This window comes from Lissotriton vulgaris, unplaced genomic scaffold (genome assembly GCF_964263255.1).
Source record: "Lissotriton vulgaris unplaced genomic scaffold, aLisVul1.2 SCAFFOLD_3271, whole genome shotgun sequence".
Classification (NCBI taxonomy): domain Eukaryota; kingdom Metazoa; phylum Chordata; class Amphibia; order Caudata; family Salamandridae; genus Lissotriton; species Lissotriton vulgaris.
The window spans coordinates 7,562-31,690 of NW_028241505.1; the positions used below are offsets into that span (position 1 = coordinate 7,562).

The 24,129-nt window shown below is 49.1% G+C and overlaps 1 protein-coding gene across 1 annotated transcript in view; it reads right to left on the reverse strand.

Moving 5' to 3' along the window:
- Positions 1-270: 270 nt before the first annotated feature.
- The window catches only part of LOC147671279 (BCL2/adenovirus E1B 19 kDa protein-interacting protein 2-like), a 162,733-nt gene continuing 138,874 nt past the window's right edge, over positions 271-24,129 (reverse strand). The window contains exon 7 of the mRNA XM_086948103.1: positions 271-377. Coding sequence (XP_086804229.1) covers positions 271-377 — 107 coding nt within the window. The remainder of the gene's footprint in view (positions 378-24,129) is intronic.

Here is a 24,129-nt window from a genome sequence, read left to right on the forward strand (position 1 = left end):
AGCATGACACTACAACTTTACTCCGAACATACATGTATTTGTGGTGGAAACTAGCCATTCAATGAAGTTTAAAACGCAGAGACTTACAGTGGACATGCAGTACCATGAAAGCAAGCTGTAATGGTGCAGGAGCTGAAGGGGCAGCAGGAGTGCAGAAAGTGTGTGTGAATATTTGTTAGCAGATGCATATATGAGCAAAGGGGATACATGAGCAATGTATGCACTTGTCTATCAGCGATTCATTTCAATAACCATACTTGGTAAGGCTACTTACTTAAAAAGATTTTCCATGAGGTATCGATAGTTAGGCTGCCCACTGTCGGGCATAAAACAAACCGCAAACACAATAATGGCATTCAATCCATCACCATAATATCCTAAAATCAAAATAAATACCATCAGTCAAAGCAAGCCAGAGATGTTACAGTCGAAGGCAATTTACACAAAACTGCCACAAATAAAATTGTACAAACAATCTGTATTCAAAGTAAAACATTGCTTCTAGTCCTAGTTCTACAACAAATTTAAAAATCTACGTATGCCAAAGATATTTATTCACTTACTGAACCTTATGCAGACAGTGGCGACCTCAATAGCGTAATTAATAAGCAAATATAATAGAAAACAGAAACTAATCTAGTCTTAGTAATATGATCACAGAAGGGCCGCAGCTGCCTTGGTGATCATGTCACCCCAGTCAAGGCAGTAACTACTGTAGTGATTGTGTCACAGGTTTACAACTACCTTGGGGACTGTGTCAGTAATTGCTTTTGTGAAGATACAGGCCCAGTCAGGATTGCGACTGCTACCACTGCTGTGGGGATTGTATCTGCCAAGTGGAGCTGCAACTGATTTGCTGATTGTGTTGGCAACTTCCTTTGTAAATGTCAAAGCCCAGTCAGTGCTGAGGCTACCCTAGTGGTCATATCGATCTTGCGGGCTCTCTTACCTGCTTTGACTTAAGCCAACAGCTCAAGCCAGGCTTCATCCATCTCACTGACCAGTCGGGGCTACAGCAGCTGGATCCAGACCTGTGTGCAAGCCTGGGCCTCCATACCATGCAGGACTGAACCGAGGAAACAAAGTGAGAAGAGATGCAGACTGTGCCCCTCCTCCTCAGCAGCTTTCAAGACCACTCACCCAGCAGCAGAGTGGAAACGGGAGGTGGGGGTGAGTTGCTAGATCCAGGTTAACTTCCTAGCCACTTCACCACCAGGGTTCAGAACATGTAAAAAAGCATAAACTGACTGCACAATTAACCCCTTCACTGCGGCAGCTATTCCGCCGCAGTGATAGGGGGTGGGGGGGCCTCGCGGCGGTCCCATGCTCGTGACGGAACCGCTCCGTCACGGCACGCGGGTGAGCTGTGCTTGTGATGGAACGGTTCCGTCACGGCTCCGCCCGCGCTAGAGAACGTTAGCGCAGGTGCGCAATTCGCGCCGCGCAGGCGCGGCGCGGGGGCCGTGACTGAACCGTTCCGTCACCAGCACAGCCCACCCGAGGCTCGTGATGGAACGGTTCCGTCATGAGCATGGGAGGGGTTAATTTATGAGGCACCAGAATCTGCACCGGAGCCTGATTCATGCTTCTTATATCAACTGTTGGAAGTGGAAGCTCATCAAGAAGATAACAAAGGGGATCAGCGAGTGTAAAACAACATGGATCACTGCCCAATGCACTGCATTGAATTGTGTAGTAATGAATGCTGCTGTGAGAGGAAGAAATGTGTTACTTACCTGTAACTGCAGTTATCCAGTATTGGTATCTTTCATAGATTCACTTGCCTGAATCATTCCCCGTCGTCTGGATGGTAGTCCCCGGTACATAAATTAAGTAATGTCCCAAAGGCCTCACATTAGTAACATATCCATGTCCTTTTGTAAAAAGGACCAAACTCTAGAGAAGAACCAATCAGCTTTCATCTCCCTCTAAAACCCTCCTGGAAGGAGCTCCCGTCCCTCAAATCTTCGTAAGCACCGTGCTAAGTAGGCGTACTACTGAGAGAATTAGGAATTATTTGGAAATAAAGAGCGTAAGACTACAGGCTCGTTGAGATGGAAGTCCAATGGGACTTTTGCCACAAATTTTGGATTTGTTCGTAATATCATGCCGTCTTATTTGAATTGAAAGAAGGGATCTTGACTTGAAAAAGCCTGGAGCTCACTTACTCGTCTCGTTGAGGTAAGGGCGAGAAGGAGCGCCGTTTTCCAAGAGAGATACTTAAGATCAGCTCTGTGTATCAGCTCAAAGGGATGTTTCATGAGCTGAGCAAGAACTGTGTTGAGTTGCCAAGCAGGAGGTAAAGTCTTCACAGGAGGAAAAGTCCTGAACAGGCCTTTAAGAAACTGCTTGATCAATCTGTTAGAGCAGAGAAAAGGGCCAGCAGAAGATCTTCCTTAACGGGATATTGCCGCCAACTGAATCCTGATGGAAGCGTGAGCAAGACCTGAGTTCGCCAAATGGAGAAGGTAAGGAAATATTTGTACAGGAGAAGAAAAAGGGCGTATTTTCTGTGACTTACACCAAATGCAGAACCTTTTCCACTTTAAAGAGTATGTCTTGCTAGTACTGCCCGCTCGAGCACGAGCCAGAACAGCTCTACAATCCAGTGGAATGTCTAGATTCTGAAATTCCTTGAACTCAGGAGCCAAGCAGATAACCCGAGAGATGCCGGATCCGGATGCTGGACTTGCTGATGGTTCATGGTGAGGAGAGAAGGGAACGGTTTCAACCGGATTGGTGGTTCCAGGGAGAGAAGGTGAGTGTGAAGCTCTGTGAACCAATTCGGTCGTGGCCAAGCTGGGGCTTTCAGAATGAGTATGCATGGCTCAGATTCAATTTCCTGAGAACTCTGGGAATCATTGGAAATGGTGGAAAAGCGTATGCAAAGACGTTGCACAATGTGATCGAAAATGCATTCCCCAGAGATCGCTTCTGGGGATGCCAGCTTGCGAAGTGTTGGCATTTGGCGTTCTGCTTTTAAGCGAATAGATCTATGAGAGGAGCACCCCACTGTGAGAATATTTGGTCGAGGGTCCACTGGTCCAATTCCCACTCGTGACACTTTGTCTGTTGCCTGCTCAGAGAATCGGCCAGAATCGGCCAGAACGTTGTCTGTTCCTGGGACATACTCTGCCCAAAGGAAAATATTGTGCAGGATCAACCAGTTCCAGATTCGTCTCGTCCTGTTTATTGAGATAGTGCATTGTCGTGGTATTGTCCGTACGCACAAGCACTAGAGAATTCCTGATTCTCGGTAGGAAAGCTTGAAGGGCGAGGAGATTTATATGAAATTTATTCTCGAAGGGGGACCACTTCCCACTTATCGGCAGTTCTTGGAGAAAAGCTCCCCAACCTTCCAGTGATGCGTCTGTTGTGATGATATGTGGCGAAGCTGGAAGCAAGAAAGGCAAGCTTTGAGAAAGGTTCTGAGGACAAATCCACCGCCGCAGAGCCTTGACCATTTGAGGGGTCATTCGTATGACGTTGTCGAATGAACCTGTGCATTGGACCCATTGAGCTGAGAGCTCCTCTTGAAGAGGGTGCATGCGGAGACGACAGTGTGGAATCAGTAAAATGCATGATGACATCATTCCGAGCAAGGACTTGAAAAGGCGAACTGTTAAGGACCTCTTGGAACTCATGAGAATAGCCAATGAAATAAGCCTGTCCTTTCTTTCTTGTGATGGAAACGCCTTTCTCTGGCTGTAGACAAGCGTTGGAAGACCTGGACGCGTCTTCTAGGGATGGTGCCTTGATTAGCCAGTCGTCCATATATGGAAAAACTTGAGGGTGTTGTTGCCTGAAATATGCAGCCACTGGAGATAGGCATTTTGTAAAAATGCGTGGTGCAGATTTGAGCCCGTACGGGAGGACACGGAACTGAAAGTGTCTGCCCGCTACTGCAAACCTCAAGAACTTCTTGTGATTCCGGTGAATAGGGATGTGAAAATAAGAATCCTGAAGATCCAGAGACACCATGTAGTCTTCCGCATCTAGAAGTTGTAGAACTTCCTGAATTGTCACCATACGAAACGACTGCTTTCTCAAGAATCTGTTGAGGGATCTTAGGTCTAAAATTGGTCTCCATTTTTTCTCCTTTTTCTGTATCAGGAAAAAACAGGAGTAAAATCCTCTCCCCCTTTGAGAAAGAGGAACTCTTTCTATAGCTCCCTTCTGGAGCATAAGTGAAATCACCCGGAGAAGAACACGTAGATTTTTGTGAAGCATAGGTCGGGGAGGGATTCGAGGAGGAATTTGAATAAACTCCAGTGAATGACCGAATTGAACCAATTGCAGAACCTAACGGTCTGTTGTAATTTGTTTCCAATTTTTCTGAAAATGGGAAATTCTTCCTCCAACTTTTGAGGGCGGAGATGAAATGGAAACTGGCTGAAGTGAAGGGTCATTGTCGTCGAGCAGCGCCTTTCTGTTGACCCTTGCCACAAAAGGAGGATTTAGTACAGGACGATTGCTGCTGCTGACGATGATGGTACTGTGGTCGATATTGTTGACCAGAAAAGTAGGACGGACGATTCTGGAAATCATCTCTAGAAGAGGACTGCCCTCTCCCTATTGATTCACAAAAGGAAGTATTTTTGAATTGGAGGGTACCCAAAGTTCTGGCCGTGTCGGTATCCTTTTTTATACCTTGGAGAGCTTCATCAATATGCGGCCAGAAAAGAAGCATATCCAAGATTTATGTTTGCATTTCAGTTCGAAATGAAGTTGCTTTCAACCAACCTTGGCGTCTTAACACTGCTGCGCCAGCCAGCTGTCGAAACCCAGTAGATGCGATGTCCATCACGCAATCTATTATCTCCGATGCCGAGCGTTCACCTTCAAGCAAGATCTTTTTTGCTTCTTCTTTTGATTCTTCTGGCAAGGCTGCCAGACACGGAGCTATGCCTGTCCATCACTGTCTATTATAACGTCCTTACAGTGCCAAGGCATTGGACGCTCGTACTGTCAGCGCGGACATTGAAGAAAAACGCTTTCCGATGTTATCAAGCTTTCGGCATTCCTTATCCGGAGGAGCGGTTAGCGGGGCAGAAGGATTCTTTGATTTTCTTTGAGCGGCCTGCGTTTTGACAGAGTCTGGTTTGGGATGTCCTATCAAGCAAGCTGGAGCAGTATCAGGCGCTCTGTATTTTTTATCCAGGCGAGGCAATACTGGGGGCATTGAGGAAGGGTTATGCATAATCTTCAAACCCTGACCCCATAAGTATTCTATCATGGGTATAGATCTGACAGACTTCTCAAAAGGCTCCTTAAAATCATACAAGAAGCATTCTTGTTGGTGTGAAGTTGTGGGTATTTGAAAAAAGCCGCTCTCTCAACTATGTTACGGAATCCCCCGATGTCCTCTGGTGGTGAGTCAGCCTGCGCAGGCACCGGAGAAGCAGGACAGGGAATGACAGTCGTCCCATTCATCATGGGTAGACTGGGAATTATGGAGTTCCCCCTCTTCATGCGGATCCTCCTTCTCATCATCAGTAGATGGAGGATGCGGCAAAATGACAGGCTCTGGCTGTAAGTTCAAAGGTGGAGGCCATGGTCTTGGCGGTGGAGACACCGTTGTGAGTTGAGGTTTAGGAGATGTAGGAAGGAATATGCTACTTACCAGTATGCATCTGTTCTTGGCATGAAGGGCTGCTGACTTTCATATCTGTGCATAGATCGCCGCCTAATGTTGGGTCCGGATGATTGCACATTGTTGTCCTGGAAGAGTCTTCAAAGTATCACGAGATAGGTGGCTCCTTCCCTGGACTACAGTGCGCATGGGCATCCTCTCCATCCCCAGATTGTTTTTCACCATTGTGGCAGAGATGGAGTGTAATACTGAAAGTGATGACCATGCCTGAAAATGATTCTGAGAGCTGCAGCTGCGACAGGCACCGGGGAGGAGGGCGGGCGATATGAATGTCAGCAGCCCTTCATGCCAAGAACAGATGCATACTGGTAAGTAGCATATTCCGTTCGAGGCATGAGGGCTGCTGAATTCATATCTGTGCATAGAATAAATAGCAGTTTCCTCCTTACCGGCGGGTGCCCGTGCCAGCTGCAGCAGTCTGAAAGAGAGTTCTGAGAACAGCCTGTCCTACAGCAGCCTGCTGCTTGGAATGTACATCTAGGCAGTAGTGTTTGGTAAATGTATGTATGGTGGTCCATGTGGCTGCTCTACATATGTCCTCTAGAGGAATATTACCCAGGAAAGCCATGGAGGCCCCCAACTTGCGTGTGGAATGCGCTCTAGGGGGAACTGTTAATGTGCACTTAGCTTTCTGATAACAGATCTGGATACATTTAACAATCCACCTGGCTATACCCGACTTGGAGATCGGGTTGCTTTTATGTTGTGGAGAGAATGCAACGAACAGCTGTTTAGTCTTTCGAAAGTCTTTTGTCCTGTCGATGTAATACAGGAGAGCTCTTTTGACATCCAAGGTGTGCAGTGCTCTGTCTGCCACTGAATCTGGGTTAGGAAAGAAAACTGGCAGTTCAATATTCTGGTTAAGGTGGAACTGCGAAACTACCTTTGGCATGAATTTAGGGTTGGTGCGAAGCACCACTCTATTTGCATGGATTTGCAGGTAGGGTTCCTGAATTGTGAGGGCTTGCAGTTCACTGACCCTCCACAGCGATGTAATAGCTATTAGGAAGGCCACCTTCCAGGTGAGGAACTGCATTTCACAGGAATGGAGTGGCTCAAAGGGCGGCCCCATGAGTCTGGTGAGAACGATATTTAAGTTCCAGACTGGCGAAGGGGGGTGACTGGGAGGGATTACTCTCTTAAGTCCTTCTAAAAAGGCTTTAATGGCAGGTACCCTGAAAACGGAAAGGTGCTGCCGGTTATGGCCGCCAGATGGATCCTGATGGAACTGTATGCCAGGTTGCATTGGTACAGATGCAATAAGTAACATGATATTTTGCGTAGATGCGTCCAACGGATTAATGTTATTGTTGGAGCAGTAAATAACAAACCGCTTCCATTTGGCTGCATAGCAGGCCCTGGTAGTCGGCAGTCTTCCCTCCTTGATGATGTTCATGCACTCAGGAGGCAAGTTCAGGTATCCAAACTCTATGACCTCAGGAGCCAAATCGCCAGGTTCAACTGTTGGGGATCTGGGTGCTGAATGTCGCCATGGCTCTGAGTGAGGAGGCTGGGAGTGAGGCGCAGCCGTCGGTGAGGCACCACTGAAAGTTCCAGGAACGTGGTGTACTAAGCTTGCTGTGCCCACGTTGGAGCAACCAGGATGAGTGTCATGGAGTGCTGTCGCAGTTTGCGCGCCACCAGAGGTATGAGGGGGGCTGGCGGAAAAGCGTACGCAAATCTGCCGGACCAGTTCATCCATATCGCATTGCCCAGAGACTGTGGGTGTGGGAACCTGGCGGCGAAGTTTGGGCATTTTGCGTTCTCGCTTGTGACGAAGAGGTCGATGTCTGGATGACCCCACTGTTGGAAGTACGGATGGAGAACCGACGGGTGGATCTGCCACTCGTGCATCTGATGACTGTGCCTGCTGAGCAGGTCCGCCATTTGGTTGTCGACACCCGGGAGATGCACCGCCATGAGGAAGATGTTCCTCTGAATGGCCCACTTCCACATGCTCTGGGCTAGGTGAGACAGCTGCGGGGAGTGCGTGCCTCCCTGCTTATGGATGTAATACATGGCGGTCATGTTGTCCTTCCGGACTAACACGACCTTGTTGCACAGGTGCAACTTGAATGCCTTCAGTGCCATGAAGAACGCCATCAGTTCCAACACATTGATATGCATCCTCTGCTGTTGTGCTGTCCATAGTCCCTGCACTGTGTAGTGGAGGACATGCGCTACCCGACCCTGGAGAGATGCGTCCCTCGTTAGCACTATCTGTGGGACAGGCTCTTGGAACGGTCGTCCCCTGCAAAGGTTTTGTGGGTTCCACCAATGCAGAGAGTTGTAAGCACGACCGGTCACCAACACTAGGTCTTTGAGATGGCCATGAGCCTGGTTCCACTGACGGGCTAAGCATTTTTGATGGGGTCGCATGTGCAGCCTCACGTGCGGGACAATGAATATGCAGGATGCCATCATGCCGATCAGTTGCATGAAAACCTGCGCTGGGAGGGATCGCTGAGGTTGGAACCTCCGGATGAGCGTTTGCATGCTGTTGACCCTGGCTGGGTTCGGCTGCGCCGTGGCCGACTGGGTGTTTAGTGTGGCCCCCAGGTACTGTTGCACATGGGCTGGCTGCAGGTGAGACTTTGCGTAGTTGAGAGAGAACCCCAGACTGTGAAGGAGGTGAATGGTCCGCCACATGTCGCGGCCGCACTGCATTGCAGATTTGGCCTGCACGAGCCAGTCGTCCAGGTAGGGATACACGCGAACACCTTCCCTGCGAAGGTGCGCTGCCACAGTCGCCAAGCACTTGGTGAAAACTCTGGGAGCAGTAGTGACCCCGAACGGCAGAACCTTGAATTGGTAATGCTGACTGTTGATTGTGAACCGGAGATATTTTTTGTGACTCGGGTGAATGGGAATGTGGAAATACGCATCCTTGAGGTCCAGGGTGGCTAGGAAGTCGCCCTGACGGAGCAGCGGCAGGACTTGTTGTAAGGTTAGCATGTGAAAGTGCTCAGAAAGGATGTATTGGTTGAGGGGTCTGAGGTCTAGAATGGGCCGCAAGGACCCGTCCTTCTTTGGAATCACGAAGTACAGGGAGTACACCCCTGCACCCCTTTCTTCTGCAGGCACGAGTTCTATGGCTCCTTTTTGCAGCATGGAGAGTACTTCTTGCTGCAATAAGAGCGAGTGCTCTGCGGACATAGGACGGTTTCTTGGGGGTATGTTGGGGGGGTGGAGGTTAGTTCTAGACAATAGCCGTAACGGATAAGTTGTCTCACCCACCTGTCTGTTGTGATGTTTTCCCAGAGTGGCACGAACTGCTGGAGTCTCCCCCCGACAGGTGTTAGATGGTCGGGGGGCAGTGACAAGAAGTCACTGTTGGTTGGGAGTGGAGGACCTGGCGTTGTTATTGCCGCAGCCTCTCCCTTTGGCGCTGTTCCTACGGTATCCACCTCTGGTGTTTTTAGTGTAGGCAGATTGCGTGTTGCCCTTGGCGTACTGGGAATGCTGTTGAACCTGTCCTCTTGTTGCTCCCCTGTTACCGGAGCAACGAAAGGAACTGCCCCGAAACTGCTGTGACTGGAGAGCCCCCATGGATTTCGCTGTCAGTGTCTTTTTTCATTTTCTCAAGTGTTGTGTCAACTTCGGGTCCAAACAGGAAGTCCGGATTAACCGGCTGATTGAGAAGAGTAGTTTGGATCTCGGATTTAAACCCTGAGATGCGCAGCCATGCATGTCGTCGCAGCATCACGCTAGTATTGACTGCCCTCGCTGCAGTGTCTGCTGCATCCAGTGCGCATTTGATTGACGCATTGGAGACCAGTTTTCCCTCTTGTATAACCATTTCCGCTGCCTCTCTGTACATATCAGGCATGTGCTGCATTAATTGTTCTAGGGTGTCGTAGTGCGCCCTGTCGTACCTAGCCAACAGGGCCTGTGTATTGGCTATTCTCCAAATGTTAGCGGCTTGCGCTGCCACACGCTTTCCAGACGCTTCAAAGATTTTGGACTCTTTGTCCGGAGGGTGGAGCGTCACCAGTTGATTGAGAGTTAGCCCTTTTGCGTGCATTAGCCACCACGAGGGAGTCCAAGGGGAGCTGGCCTTTGATGTAGGTGGGGTCCACTGGGGCAGGCCTGTATTTCTTGTCAATCCGGGGATTGATAACCCTGGCTTTGGTTGGCTCCTTGAAAATGGCTGTGGCATGCTTGAGGACCCCCTTAAGCATGGGCAGAGTCTTGGTGGAGAGTTCAGATGTGGAGAAGGTGTCAAATAAGAAATCTTCATCCACTGGCTCAGCATGCATTTCGACGTCATGGTTGAGGGCTGCCCGCTCTATTAATGCATTGAATGCTGTAGTGTCCTCAGTTGGAGATGGTTTCACAATGTAGGACTGAGAGTCTGGAGCGATATGGGCGTCATCAGGGTCATCGCCTTGATCTCCTGCTCCTGACCATTGATTTGAGACATCCTGATCAGTGTCAGTATTGTAAGAGAAGGCCATTTGGCCATAGTCCGCATTCAAGTCCTCCTCACTCTGTGTTGGAGAATGAACAGTATGGTGCGAGTAGTCCTGAAGATGTTCAACAAGAACCGGAGAGGTGGTGGAGACCATCTTCTTTTTGAGGGGAATCCTGTAACCTTCCAAAGGATGTTCAGGCGCGATCTTCCGCTTGTGGACGGTAAGCCTACCCGACTCCGAGTCAATAAACAGTTTTGTTTGGTTGTCGTAAGAAGGCTCATGATAGACGACCTGTGCATGTGAGGACACTGTCGCCATCTTGGAAGCCTCGAGATGCTTTGGCCGGGCCGTGGGCGGAAGGCCAAACTTAAGTGGCGTCGATTCCGTATGCTTCGAACCTGAAGCGCCTGTTTCGTGTTTCTTCGACGCCTGTGTAGGCCGCTCGCTTGACCGCGTCGAATCGAGCTCCCAGCGCGGTGCGTCTCCATCCTTGGACGTCGACGATAATTTCGGGGCGTCCTTGGCCGTGGCTTCGACCCTCTTCGCCAGCCCAGTCTTGAGACCTGAGAGGGGTGGCTGGAGACCTTTTCCCAACGGAAGTCCTTTGCCCTTCTCGCCATGTTTGGTCGTCGACGCCGGCACTGACGCCGAGGCCTTCGAGGCGATGTTCTTGGTGGCCGAGCCCTGCTTCGAAGTCCCAGTCTTGGCGCCGACGGGTATCTTCGGCGTCGAAGGATCGTCGACACCCTTCGAGGTGGTCGTCGACGTCGAACCGACCACCATCTTGAGTAGTTTCGGTTTCGATTTCGGCTCCGTCTGTGTCGGTTTCGATTTCGCTGAATCGACCGATGGCTCCTTGGAAAGGGTCTTAGCCTGGCTATGTCGCGGGGCTGTAGACCGAGAGGATGGATCTTGGCTAAGGCCATTCGGCGATGCCTCAACCGGAGCCGGAGAGGGCTGAATGTTAATGATAGGCCCCGGAACTGCGGGCGGACTCTGTTCTCCACCGGAGTCGTCATCAACGGCCGCAAGGGCCTGATCGTTGTCCCCTACCTCGACGACGTCTTGGTCGTGGACGAACTCCTCATCTGGCTCGTCCACCTCGAAATTGGGGTCCTGCTCCGACGCCGGTTCCGACATTTCTTCGGGAACGTCTTCTTCCACCTCTTCCTCATCCTGGAAGAGTTCCTCGTCCCCGGCATCGAAGATGTTTGCAGGTGCTGGAGCCGACTGCTGGGCTGACTGCCTCGCCGCGCGTCGAAGTTTAATAGTCTTCTTCGAGCGGAACCTTGAGCAGGCGAAACATTTTGACTCGTCGTGGTCGGGGGACAAACAGGTATTGCACATCTAAGTTCGAATATTTTGAATTACAAACGGGGCACCGCTTAAACGGGGTCCGTTCCATCGTCGATGTAGTCTGGGCCTGAGTTGTCGAGAGAATCTTCTTTCAACGCCGATCGAAGAACCGAAAGGGCCAGGCACCGAACGATACAATACCGACGCTATGAAGGCCTTTTGCCTTAGGAATAGAAAAAGTACAAGTAATTTAACTGGAGTTGAGATTAGACATCCGAACCCAATGGCGGAAAAAAACAATCTGGGGATGGAGAGGATGCCCATGCGCACTGTAGTCCAGGGGAGGAGCCACCTATCTCGTGATACTTCGAAGACTCTTCCAGGACAACAATGTGCAATCATCCGGACCCAACACTAGGCGGCGATCTATGCACAGATATGAATTCAGCAGCCCTCATGCCTCGAACACCTCTGTTTATGGTCTGTAATGAGGTACTGTAAGTCTGAAACCAAGAATTCTGGTAGGCAAACCATAGGCGGAGGAGGCTGCTGATATTTTTCCCTATAAGCGGTCTGATCCGCCTGATCTTGGCCCTCCTCATAACCATCTTGGCACTTTACATTAAGTTCAGAGGGGCTTGTCGCTGTTTGAAACATACTGCCCTCATCAGAATCCTCCTCTTCCAGAAGACATGCTGCAGGCAGTGGTGGGACCCTACTTGGAGAAGTCAGGGCCGGAGTCAACATATGCTTTGTGATTTTTAGATTTACATATGTACTTTTTAAATTTGAATCCGTCGTCTACATCGCTGCCGTCGACGATGGAGATTTCGTCGACGGTGTTGTCTTCGTCGACTGAGTCTTCGTCGACGGTGGAGTGGACTTCGACAGGACAGTCTTCGTCATCAAGCTCTATGACCCAGTCGTCGCGATTGTAGCATCGACGGTTGCTTGGACGTCGACGATGTTTTCGTTATCTTTATTAATCGACAACACAGTCTTACCGGCCGTCGACGTGGATAATTAAGACGCCGCCACAGGCGTGGAGACAGTCGTCGTCTATGTCACACATAAGGTGTAGACACAGATCTTCTCGTCGCTGAAGCCACCGTCGATATTGTCGTCGACGAAGAGGAAGAAGGCTTTTTAAAGGTGTGAACAACTTCCTGAGAGGTCATCTTCGATGGTAGAGCCTTAGAATGTACCTCTGAAGACTTTTTATGTGTCTTCTTCTGAGGAGGCTGCGACAAAGGGCCTGGAGAAGCTACCCTTGGTCTTTTATGAGAGGATTTAGAGAATATTTAAGAGCCCTCACTCTCCTCAGAAGACTCCAGTTGGTCTTTATCTTTAAGCCTCTGCAGCCAAATAAAGAGGCGTCCCTCCCGATCTTTGAGGGTTTTAATGGAAAAGGTACGACATACCTTGCAGTCTTTAGAAGAGTGGTTTGTGTAAAGGCAGTAGAGACTATCTTTATGCTGGTCATCTACATAAAGTCTCTTTTTTCCACCGGAACCACAGGGCCTAAAAAGGCCTTTCTTAGGTGTCTCTGCCATGAAGAACCAAAGAACTTCAGTCAGAAGATGAAAATATGAAGCAAGAAAACACTGGAAATCCAGAAGAGAAGTAAACTGAGCAGAGCTCAGAGAAGACTCCCTCAGCACAACGTGCGGTAGAAAATCTGAGGGACAGGAGCTCCTTTCGAGGGTTCTAGAGGGAGGTGATAGCTGATTGTCTCTTCTCTAGAGTTTGGTCATTTTTACAAAAGGATATGGATATGTTACCAATGTGAGGCCTTTGGCCTATTTCTAATGGCACATTACTTTATTTATGTACCAGGGACTCCCATCCCGACGACGGGGAATGATTCAGGCATGTGAATCTATGAAAGATACCCTAATACTGGATAAAAATAATGTATTTTTTCTAAAAGAGGATTAATATGCTTGATATTAAAGTTATCATGTCGGACTATTCCAAGTTCATTCCCCCACGCCACCTTCCTTAGAGCCAAAGAAAAAAAAACTCAGCATCCACTGCCAGTACCCAGTAGATCCGGTCTGCATTATGCCCTTCCCCCTAAATCAGGGTCTGAAAGAGCCCAATTTAGTACCAATGGTGGCTTGAATAACCTTATCCTTAAGAAGTATGTGCACGCTAGCAAAAACCTATGGGCTTGTACTCGGGTTTGATGACCACTCTTGGGAACAGTCTGCCTCAGAAAAAGTTGTAATCAAAATCTGTACTGGGGCTCTACCCTCCTATCGACAAGAACAGAATTAGAATTGTTAGTGTTAATTAGGGTGCTGGCTCTAGTTAATTTGTTCTCCAGTAAATTGCTAAAAGCTCATATAACACAGGCCAACATATTATGTACTTTGTTATGGGTTTCACGACTGTGGGGCCTTCAGAATGTATACAATGGCTAGCTGAAAACGGTTTGCTCTTCTGCTCCTGGATGGACCCCATATAATACCTCTGTGGTTGCTTCACATAGAACCCATGGGTTGGGTTGGGCCAATGCTGCTCCTTCCTGTGTTGCCATCACATACAATAGGGCTATGAAGCAATATATCAATGCTAAATTACAATCTACTGCAAGCCAGTCATGAATGCCAACTTCAAAGATTTCTGTGACCAATTAATTCATTTTCTACATTAGACCATTTGCTTTGGATTCTACAGGGTAATACGTGTGCAAATGATGGTCCTCTAGGATACAAAATGTTCAATTTCATTAGAACGTTACCGAATGTAGCTATGTATTGCAGATTATGTAGGGTAATCTTTAGTCAAAAACCATCTGCAAGAATTCCATCCCTTTCATCATGAATACCACCTTGAAAAAATGCATTTTCAGCCAGTTAAAATATTATTCAATTATCAATGTACATCATCACTCAGTAAATAAAATGAACCTATAATATATGGAGCTAACTTCTCACAGGGTGTGCCTGGACATTCCACTGAGGCAATCACCCTTAATTTAGAAACTACAACTTTCTCCACACACAATACCTCACTACCAATTCATTGAATCCAACTTTGGCCACTGATATGATTATGTTAGTCTTTTATTGTAGCATTCCACCAATGATGAGCCTCCGACAATAATCCTAGCATTAAACTCCTATCCCGCACCAATCTCGCTTTACTCAAGATGATTAACAACCCATCATATAACTCATCTTGATCACATGAATACCTTTAACTATCATTATTCCTCTTGGTCATGTCTCCAATTTCACACTGCCATCATATCCCCAACTTTTCTCTTGAACTGGCAACGATCTATCATTCAAGGACAGACGCAACCCACAAATGTCATTATACTTTTCCTTAAAACATATGTATTCGTCCTCATCCTTACAACATGGTACTTTCAAGTGCAACAACTGTCTTATTCTGAAATAATAATTATACTATGGAGGCTGTGGGGAGGGGGGAATAGACCAAGATAGCTACCATCCTTGGGAGCTCGTCTGAGCATTCTAACCGGTCTGTTTGCTGAATGGGCGCTGCAGCAAGTAATCAGTTGGGGGGCAGGGAGGGGGGGATAATCAGAGAGCACTCTGGTGTATGAAGCATGGAGTCAGGCAGCAGCAATAGACAAGAGATGGAGGCTCATTGCAATCTGTATGGTTGAAAAGTTGGAGGTTCTAGGGTTCTGAGTTCCCTACTTGGAACCTGGAGTGGTTTCTTTCTGTTGGCTGCTGGGACGTTGTGCTGACAAGGGAATGAACTTACTTGCTCTTATCACTGCCCGTTGAGCTTCCTTTTATTGGTAACAATTTGCTGTCAGCTGCAACATTCCCTGTGTGATGCCCTTTACTCACTGCAGATATTGGTCCAGCAGACTCATCTATTTTTCAGAACTCGGATCCTGGAGCATTTGACCTGTTCACTGGAGGTGTGTCTAGGGGTGGTTTGTTGGCCAGACAGGTGGATGGATACCCGGCGAGTGAAACGCTACAATGAGATTCTGCATTTGCCAGCCAACTGTATTAACTCACTACTGTGCGCAGCAGCCTCTAACGACTAACGCCATTGCATGCATCAGCAGCCACCATAGCAGAATTGATTGGGCCAAAACACCCACTGAAACCAGCATTGTACACTACTTGGCACATGTGGATAATATCGGGCAAGCTCCATCACCACAAACTGTAACACACATGCTTGGCGGACATGTTGGGTGTTTGCGAACTTCCTAAAGTGTGCACTACTGCCTACAGAAACACACACATCTAGTGTGCAACGAGGCAGCCATTTTGAGGTGGGAAGAAAATAATTGTTTTTGATGGGATTTACAATGTTTAAAAGCCTGCACTGTTCTTCGTGGACAGGCACGCCGGTATTTGTGATACTGTTAAAATATTTGCAATAATTTACGGTAACAGGCACACCTGTGTATTGTGGAATGTTTAAATAGCTAGTATCACTGAGCACACTTAATACCAAACCTGCACACCTGAAGAGCGCAATACCAATCAGTGACGGGCACAGCTAAATTTAATTAATAATTATAATAATGTGGCAGCAACTCACCCACATATTGTCACCTCATGGAAAGAATATTAGCTCCAATTCTTTTAGTACCTGGCACTCCTCCATTAAACTGGCAACAGAGGAAGGAAACTTTTGAAGCATATTTAGAGGCAACTGAAGGTGTACATGTACATCGAAAAAGAAAGGTGGAAGGTGGCGTTGTGCGGCTCTTTGTCAGTCGTTGGCGTAGTAGTCGCCAAGATGACGTTGTGACAGCTACTTAGATGCCGGCCTCGAGCGCTGACATCAGTTCTGTACACGACTTTCCGCGCCAGGAGCGCAGAGCCTTGTAATATTCTGACCACTGGTGCCATGAAACTAGGGTCCTAAAAGGGATGACCTTAACCCTAGAAATCAGTTCGCCGAACGCGGAGGATGGGGTGGGCGGTAAGGAATCTATCACTACTTAGGTTTCTTACAGATATATCGTTACCAAAGAGAAGTAACTTGTTCATGTGAAAGAAACATGTAGTGACAGATTCCTTACCTTAGAAGAGATACCTCAGCAATACAAACCCCGGTGGTGGGTCTGCGAACCTAGATCACACCAGAAAGTCCTGGAGAACAGAACAGCCATAGAAGTCGTTTCTCCGGAACTGGCAGTCCAGGCAGTAATGCTTGGTAAACGTTTGCAGCGAGGCCCACGTAGCTGCCTGACAGATATCATGCAAGGGAACTCCCCGTCCCAAAGCAGTAGTGGCTGCCGTCAGCCTGGTAGAATGGGCGCATAGCCCCACCGGAGGCTCCTTTTCAGCCAAAGAATAACAAGCCTTTATGCACAGAACGACCCACCGAGAGATGGTCCGTTAGTGCATGGCCCGACCTTTCTTGGCGCCCACGTAGCCAACAAAGAGCTGGTTGAGTGTGGTTCGGGTAAAATGAGAACGCACGTTTTGGATCCAGACGGTGGAGCCTCTCTTCCTCTTTCGAGTGATGCGGAGGCGGAAAGAAAGTGGGCAAAGTGATGGTCTCCCCGATGTGAAAGGCAGTAACAACCTTTGGCAGAAAAGATGGGCGAGTCCTTAGAACAGCTTTGTCCGGATGAACAGAGAGAAAAGGAGGTTTAGAAGAAAGAGCCTGGAGCTCACTCACTCTTCTGGCAGAGGTGATGGCAACCAGGAAAGTAGTCCTTAAAGTGAGAAGAAGAAGAGGACAGTTGTGAAGTGGCTCAAAGGGAGCACACATCAGATATGTCAGAACCAGGTTCAAGTCCCACTGAGGCATTATGAAAGGAACAGGAGGGAAAAGAGGAGTAATGCCTTTTAAGACTCTACTTACAACAGGGGACTTGAAAACGGAAAGCTGATCTGGATCCGTAAAAAGGCTGAAATGGCCAGGAGAGAGCCTTTGATAGTGCCCAGAGCAGAGCCCTGCTGGGCCAAAGAAAGTAGGAATAGAAGGACCTCTCAAAGAGGAGCAGAAAGGGGATCCACAGCCTTTGCTATGCACCACGCTACAAACTTATTCCACCTGCAGGCGTATACAGTCTAAGTGGAGGGCCGCCTGGCCGCCAAGATTACATTACAAACTTCGAGAGGCAGGTAAAAACTGCAAACTGCCTTTGCTCAATCTCCACGCAAGGAGGGGGAGGCTGGACAGGTTCGGGTGGAGGACCGTCTCCTGGTGCTGTGCCAAAAGATCCGCCCGAAGAGGCAGTCTGATTGGGGGATCGATGGCCAGGATACCATACTCTTTGCGCCCAGTCCGGAGCCACAAGAATGACTTGGGCCTGGTCGCACTTGATCTTCTTCAGCACTCTGGGTAGAAGTGGTATAGGTCCAAAGGCGTATAGTAGACCGTACTCATTTGCGACGAAAAGAGTCGCCTAACAAGTGCCGCCTTGGAAATTCCAACACGCAGAACTGATGACATTGCTTGTTCTCTTCAGTGGCGAACAGATCTAACCAAAGCTCACCCCACTGCTGAAAGTGACCTTGCGCCAAGTCAGAGTTAAGACGCCATTTGTGATCCATCATGCACCGGCGGCTGAGTTCGTACGCCCTGGTGTTCAGAGAACCTGCCAGGAGTTGAGCCACTAGGGAAATGCCCTGGTGTTCCAGCCAAGTCCAGAGGCGCTGAGCCTCCTGACATAGGGTCCACGATCCCACCCGACCTGTTTGTTGCAGTACCACATGGTGGTGGTGTTTTCCGTGAACACCTGCACCACTCTTCCCCGGACAGAGGGAAGGGATACCTTCAGAGGAAGTGGATCGCCCAAAGCTACAGAAGGTTGATGTGGAGCCCGGACTCCGCCGGAGACCAGGTGCCTCTGATCTCCGCCTCACACATGTGGCCGCCCCATCCCAAGAAGGACGTGTCCGTCACAACTGTGTGCTACGGATGGGAGAGGGATCTGCAATTGACCCAATCGAGATTCGTGAGCCACCACTGAAATTGTCGTGCAGTGCCTTCCAAGATCTGAACGTGATCGGACAGGTTGCCCTGATGATGTGCCCACTGGAACTTCAGGTCCCACTGCAGAGCAGACATATGCCATCTGGCACAATCCACTAGCAGGATGCAGGAGGCCATCAGGCCCAGGAGCTGGAGGGTCATCATGACCGAAACCCGGGATAGAGGCTAAAAGATCGGAATGATAGCCTAAATAAACCAGACTCTCTGCTCAGGAGGATAAAACCGAAACTGCCCTAAGTCCAGAACCGCTCCGCTGAGGAGGCGCTTCGGAGAGGGAATCCAGTGCAACTTCGGCACATTGATGGAGAACCCCAGCAAATGCAGGTCAGCCGTAGTCTGGAGGTGGGAGACGACTCCCTGGGGCGAGCCTGCCTTCAACAACCAGTCGTCGAGACAGGGGGAAGACTGTAACCCCTGATCTGTGCAGATGAGCTGCGACCACCGCCATCACTTTCGTGAACACCCGAGGGGTGCTCGTAAGGCCGAAGGAGAGTGCAGTAAACTGAAAGTGCTTGTGGCCTACCGTGAACCGCAGGTAACACCGGTAGGCCGGCAGGTCGGGGATGTGGAAATATGCGTCCTGCAAGTCCAACGCTACTATCCAGTCTCCAGGATTGAGGGGAGACCAGACCTGAGCTAGCATTAACATCTTGAACTTCTCCTTCTGGAGGAAGCTGTTGACGTTCCTGAGGTCCAAAATAGGACGCAGGCCCTTGTCCTTCTTGGGGACCAGAAAGTAGTGGGAATAACAACCAAGACCTACTTCTGACCCTGGAATGCGCTACGATGGCCACCTTGACCAAGAGGGCCATGACTTCCAGCTGAAGAAGTGAAAGATGGTCCCCCGACATGCGGTGGTATTGAGGTGGCATGGCTAGAAGAGTAGTGAAGGGGAGGGAGTAGCCCATTCGGATTATTTGCAGCACCCACCTGTCCGAGGTGATGTTGCACCAGTGGGGGTGATGATGGCGAATCCCGCCACCCACTGGCATTTGATAGGCCTGAAAGTTCAGACTAGGAAGGCTTGGAGATGGATGCTGCGGGGGTGGAGGTGGACTGACCCACCCGTTGGCCCCCAGAACCGCCTCGACGGTTCCCACGTCCGCGATGAGGTTGTTGTTGCGCAGGCCTGTGGCTCTGGAATGAACGTGTTGGGGCACCCCTTCCGTGGTCACGAAAGGAATGAAAGGCAGAAAGCAGAGGAGGGCAAGTGGCCGACAGGCCCAAGGACTTGGCTATAGCCCTCGAGTCCTTAAAGAGCTCCAACGCACTATCTGCCTTATAGCCAAAAAGGCGAATGCCATCAAAGGGCATGTCCATCAGAGTGTTCTGGGCATTCCCCGGGAAGCCAGCTGTCCTCAGCCAGGCGTGGCGCCAAAGCGCCACCATCGTGGAAATCGCCCTGCCCAGCAAGTTGGCGGTATCAAGCCCACAACGAATGGGGAACTTGGCTGCATCTCTCCGAGCTGCAATAGCCTGGGAAAGTACTGTCCGGGACTCCTCCAGACAGTAGGCAGCACCTGGGCCACCGTGTCCCACACAGAGTGGGAATAACGGCCCAAGAGGTATGCAGTGTTCAACGACCGCATCCCTAAGCTGGCAGATGAAAACAGCTTATTGTCAAGCTGCTCCAGCTTCTTGGATTCAATATGCGGAGGCGCGGCAGGGAACGCACTCTGGGAAACAGAGGCCTGGACAACCAGTCTCTCAGGAATGGGATGTTGGGAGAGAAAGATGGGGTCGTCCAGAGCCGGGTGGTGGTGTTGGCCCACGCTCCTGTCCACAGGAGCCCCTGTGTTGGGCCTGAACCAAGTGCCCAAAAGAACGTCCGAAAGGCAGCAAGGGCTTCAAAGAGGTTGCCGCAGGCTGAAGCACTTCTGTCAGGTTAGTCCTGACAGCCACTGTAGGGAGTTCGAGGTGGAGGGCCTCGGCCACCATACGCAACGCCACTGTGCAACTAGCTCCCTCCTTCGTAGTCACGGTAGGAGGAGACAGCATGCCAAGGTCAGGTGAGGTATCAAGACCGTTGGCATCCCCCAAGTCCTCTACCCAATCCGGATCACAGTCACATTGTTGTGTAAGAGGGTCCTCGAAACCCTCCCAGTCCTCCCTTTCCTCCGAAGTCTGCAAAACAGGCTGAAAATAAGGAGGACTGACATCGGGGTAAAAATGCCCCATCGGTGTCGAGCGACGCTGATCGGACGCCGTGTCCGGGCAGAAACTGGGGTCGACGTCGGCGGTACCACCGGACGACGTCAGAGGTGGTGCCGGAGGAGGGCGGGGTGCGGGGCTTTCGACACCAGTGGAGGTGTTACACCTGGGCCCAGAGCACGGAAGCAGAGGGGGGCCTGCAGCGTCGGGCCGAAGCCTACGGCAGGAGAGCCACCAGCGATGGACCGGCAAAACCCCCAGTTGGGCCTGCGGGGCCCGTAGGTGCTCCAACGGGGCCAGACGGCCCAAAGAGTCGGTCAATGGAAGCAAGAGACTCTTGCACCTGAGCAGGCATCGCCGACGGACTCAGAAAGGGCGGGCAGGCCGGCGGCGACATCGCAGGCTCCGCCGGAGCAGCGTGGGTGGCACCACCTGCACCCTCAGCCGCGACGGGTGAGGTGAAGTCGAAGAGCGACAACGCTTCTTCGACTTCTTTTTGGAATGCTTAGACTTACCTGACCCAGAGTGCGTAGACTTAGATCCAGAAGAACGATGGTGATTGCTCCGCGACCGGTCCCTGGACCTCCCACGGTGTAGTGTAGTTCCTAGTTTCCCACTAGGCCCTGCGCATTGGAATAACAAACAGTAGTATCGACGTGGAACTGCGGATATTCCAGGCCTCCACTGACTATGCTAAACTTAATTGGGTTGTGTTACCAACTAGCTCAGAGGTCACTGGAAACTTTCTTCTCTGCATAGGAAGTGATCAGCTTCCTTGGCACAGACAAGAAGGGATTCAGCTGTCCAACAACCGTGCAACATGACAACTTTGCTCCTCAGATCAAGAGTCAATCTCTAGGGTCGTGTGAAACAATAGACATGTATTTCACTCAGTCAGTCTAGTGCAGTTTACTTTCACGAGATGTAGAGAATAGAGAGACGGGCGTTTGTCAATAAAGGGTTAACATTTATTGAACAGTCTTTCTTCTCGTACAAGAGAAATGTATTGCCACAATTGCAATAATTGTTATTATAAAAAGTACGTACAGTAAGATAAGTATTGAGAAATAGAACTGTAAAAGCATTGATATGGTTTCTTAGCCATACAATGGGTTAAAAGTAATAAAACATATATACAGTCATATATACATTAGGCTAACATACTCAACTGGTGCTTCTAACTAAGCCTACCCCAGTGTGCCTGACCTAAGCCTAACACGTGGAAGGGGAGCAAGTAAGTAGCTTTAAGTTAAATTGGTTTTGCCAAGGTTTGTTTCAAGAATTCTCGCCTAAGGGTTTAGTCAACACCATACCTCTGAATAGAATGATGGAGGATTGGTATCTCCTTCAGGGGTCACTCTCGATATCCCAGTCACCCGCGAGGGTAGACCGGAAACGCCGGAGCTGGATTTCTCTGCACGAGAAAGGCAGCAGCTTTTCTTCAGCGCGTCGAGGAAGGAGGGGGGACAGCGTCCGCGGGCAGCTGGAATCTGCTAGATGTCTTCGCAGAGGGACGGCTGTTCAGCTCCTAAGCGTACTGTACCATCGTTCGCACTTTGGCAGCGATAATGGTATCAGCAGCTTCACCACCACAGGGACAGCAGGCTGCAGCGACAGAGTGCTAGATTTACCAACACGGGGTCTTGCAGGCGGCTGGCATCAGCAACAGTAGCTCGCATTGCTTAAGGCAACGTTGGTAATATTTATACCTGACAGGTGCCGGGTTTGACGCAAGTTTGCTGGACATAAGACGTCAATTAAAGATGTCACTAGGAAGTGATAGTTATCAGTTGCTCATTAGAGTTCCATTACTAATCAAAACACAGCAAGCGGGGATTTCCAGGTTTGCTCAATTTTTATCTTGTTGAAGAACTCTGAGTGTTATCTAGGAATATCAGATAGTGACTACTGCTCTGTCATTGCACTAATTGGTCGCAAAGGAAGTGGCAGAGAGAACTATGCTGGAATGTGGCTCTGTTCGTGTGAGGCCAGAGATGACTTTTCAGAAAATCGCACTTGAACGGTTATGCCAATATAGGGAATAAATGGATTTATAGCCGAATAGGGGCATAAGGTCACAGTATCGATCAGGAACCTAGATAAACACGCAACAACGGTACCAGGATCTTGAACGCGCGGAGCCATTTGCCGGACTTACAGCAACTTTCAGGACTGCTCCCGCCAATTTTTCAGCAGCATGGCCTGGCAGTCGGGGCACGACTTGGAATTAGTATGAACACAGCAGCAGACCAAGGTCAAGCACCTACACTCAAAGTTTCAAAATTTTATGGACATGTGCAACCACGACCGACAAATGCTGCTGAGAAATGTCTAGATACAATTGGAGAGAAACAAAGGAAGGTGCATTAAATTGAAGTCAATACAAAAAGTACATATTTTTAAAATGTTCTCCTTTTATTAAATTCTTGTTGAAAAGAGGACTGGCACACAGCCAACGCATTTCATTTCCCAGTGCCACGGGAACTTCGTCAGTGCTTTTCGTAATATCAGCTGATTGCGTTAAACGGCTTGGAAAATTCCCCCCCCGCCACCACACCCAATCCCCTCAGCGCCTTGAGAACCTTACGGGTGAGTAGCTGCGCTTCATAAGCAATCACATTGATTGATTAATTGCTCACACAGACACCACAGGTACATCTGATGGGGATCTGTCACAGATATTTGCTTGTGATAGTCCATATAAGGCATAAAACTAGTCCTTTTAGGGAGGGGGGTGGGGAGAACACTCATAGGATTTATTTCCTATGTAAAAGGACACTGCTGTGGAATAATATTATGTGGGCATAAATGCAGTAATGATTGCTTGCTCGCCTTTTTCTTGCCCAGCAGTTACATGTCCAGCCATTTGCACTCAAGAACTTTCAAGTGTAAACAGGTTTGTGAATCAAGCACTCTGTTTTTGCTCTGAAGCTATAATTACTCCTCAGAGATGAGTTTGTATTGCATATGGTCTGTAATGTCCCAGAGCTTCACAGTGTGATAATGATGCTGAGCTCTTGACAACATACCATAGATTATATTTAGTCTTTAGCTCAGATTTTGCTCTTACAGTAAAATGGTCTTCTGCATTACCTACTCTCATTCACAAATTTTATCTGGCAGCTCTTTACGTAGATGCTCCTGGGTAATCATATTTGACCTTAGACAATCCTTTCATCCTTCAGTTCTGACTTTGCTCTCACAGTATGATTACAGCAATACACTGCGGGATAATTAACTTTCCCAGGTTGCCCCAAGTGTGGACACCACTGATCCACCAGGGCAACCCATATATTCTTCTAGATCTCCAGCTCTGCCTTTGCTCGCAAGCTAGAACTGCTCGTCTAAATTGAGTTTATATGGTAAATGCACTGTGAGAACCCCAAGTCATCTTTGCATAAACCTGGCTAAGCTTTGACAATACAACTGAGTTATACAGTTGTCCTGGCTGTATTTTTAAAAAAATGCAAAAAGTGATAACAGACAGAGGTCTGCTGACCCCAGCAAACCATCAACCCTGTGATGACCACCTTGTGAAGACCACCAATAGTGATGGCCACCAACAGTAGTGAGTTGCAACTTGGGACCTACCTCATGAGTATTGCTACTGTAGGTCATTTTACAACCCACTCCAATTTGGAATTTTGTGGACCA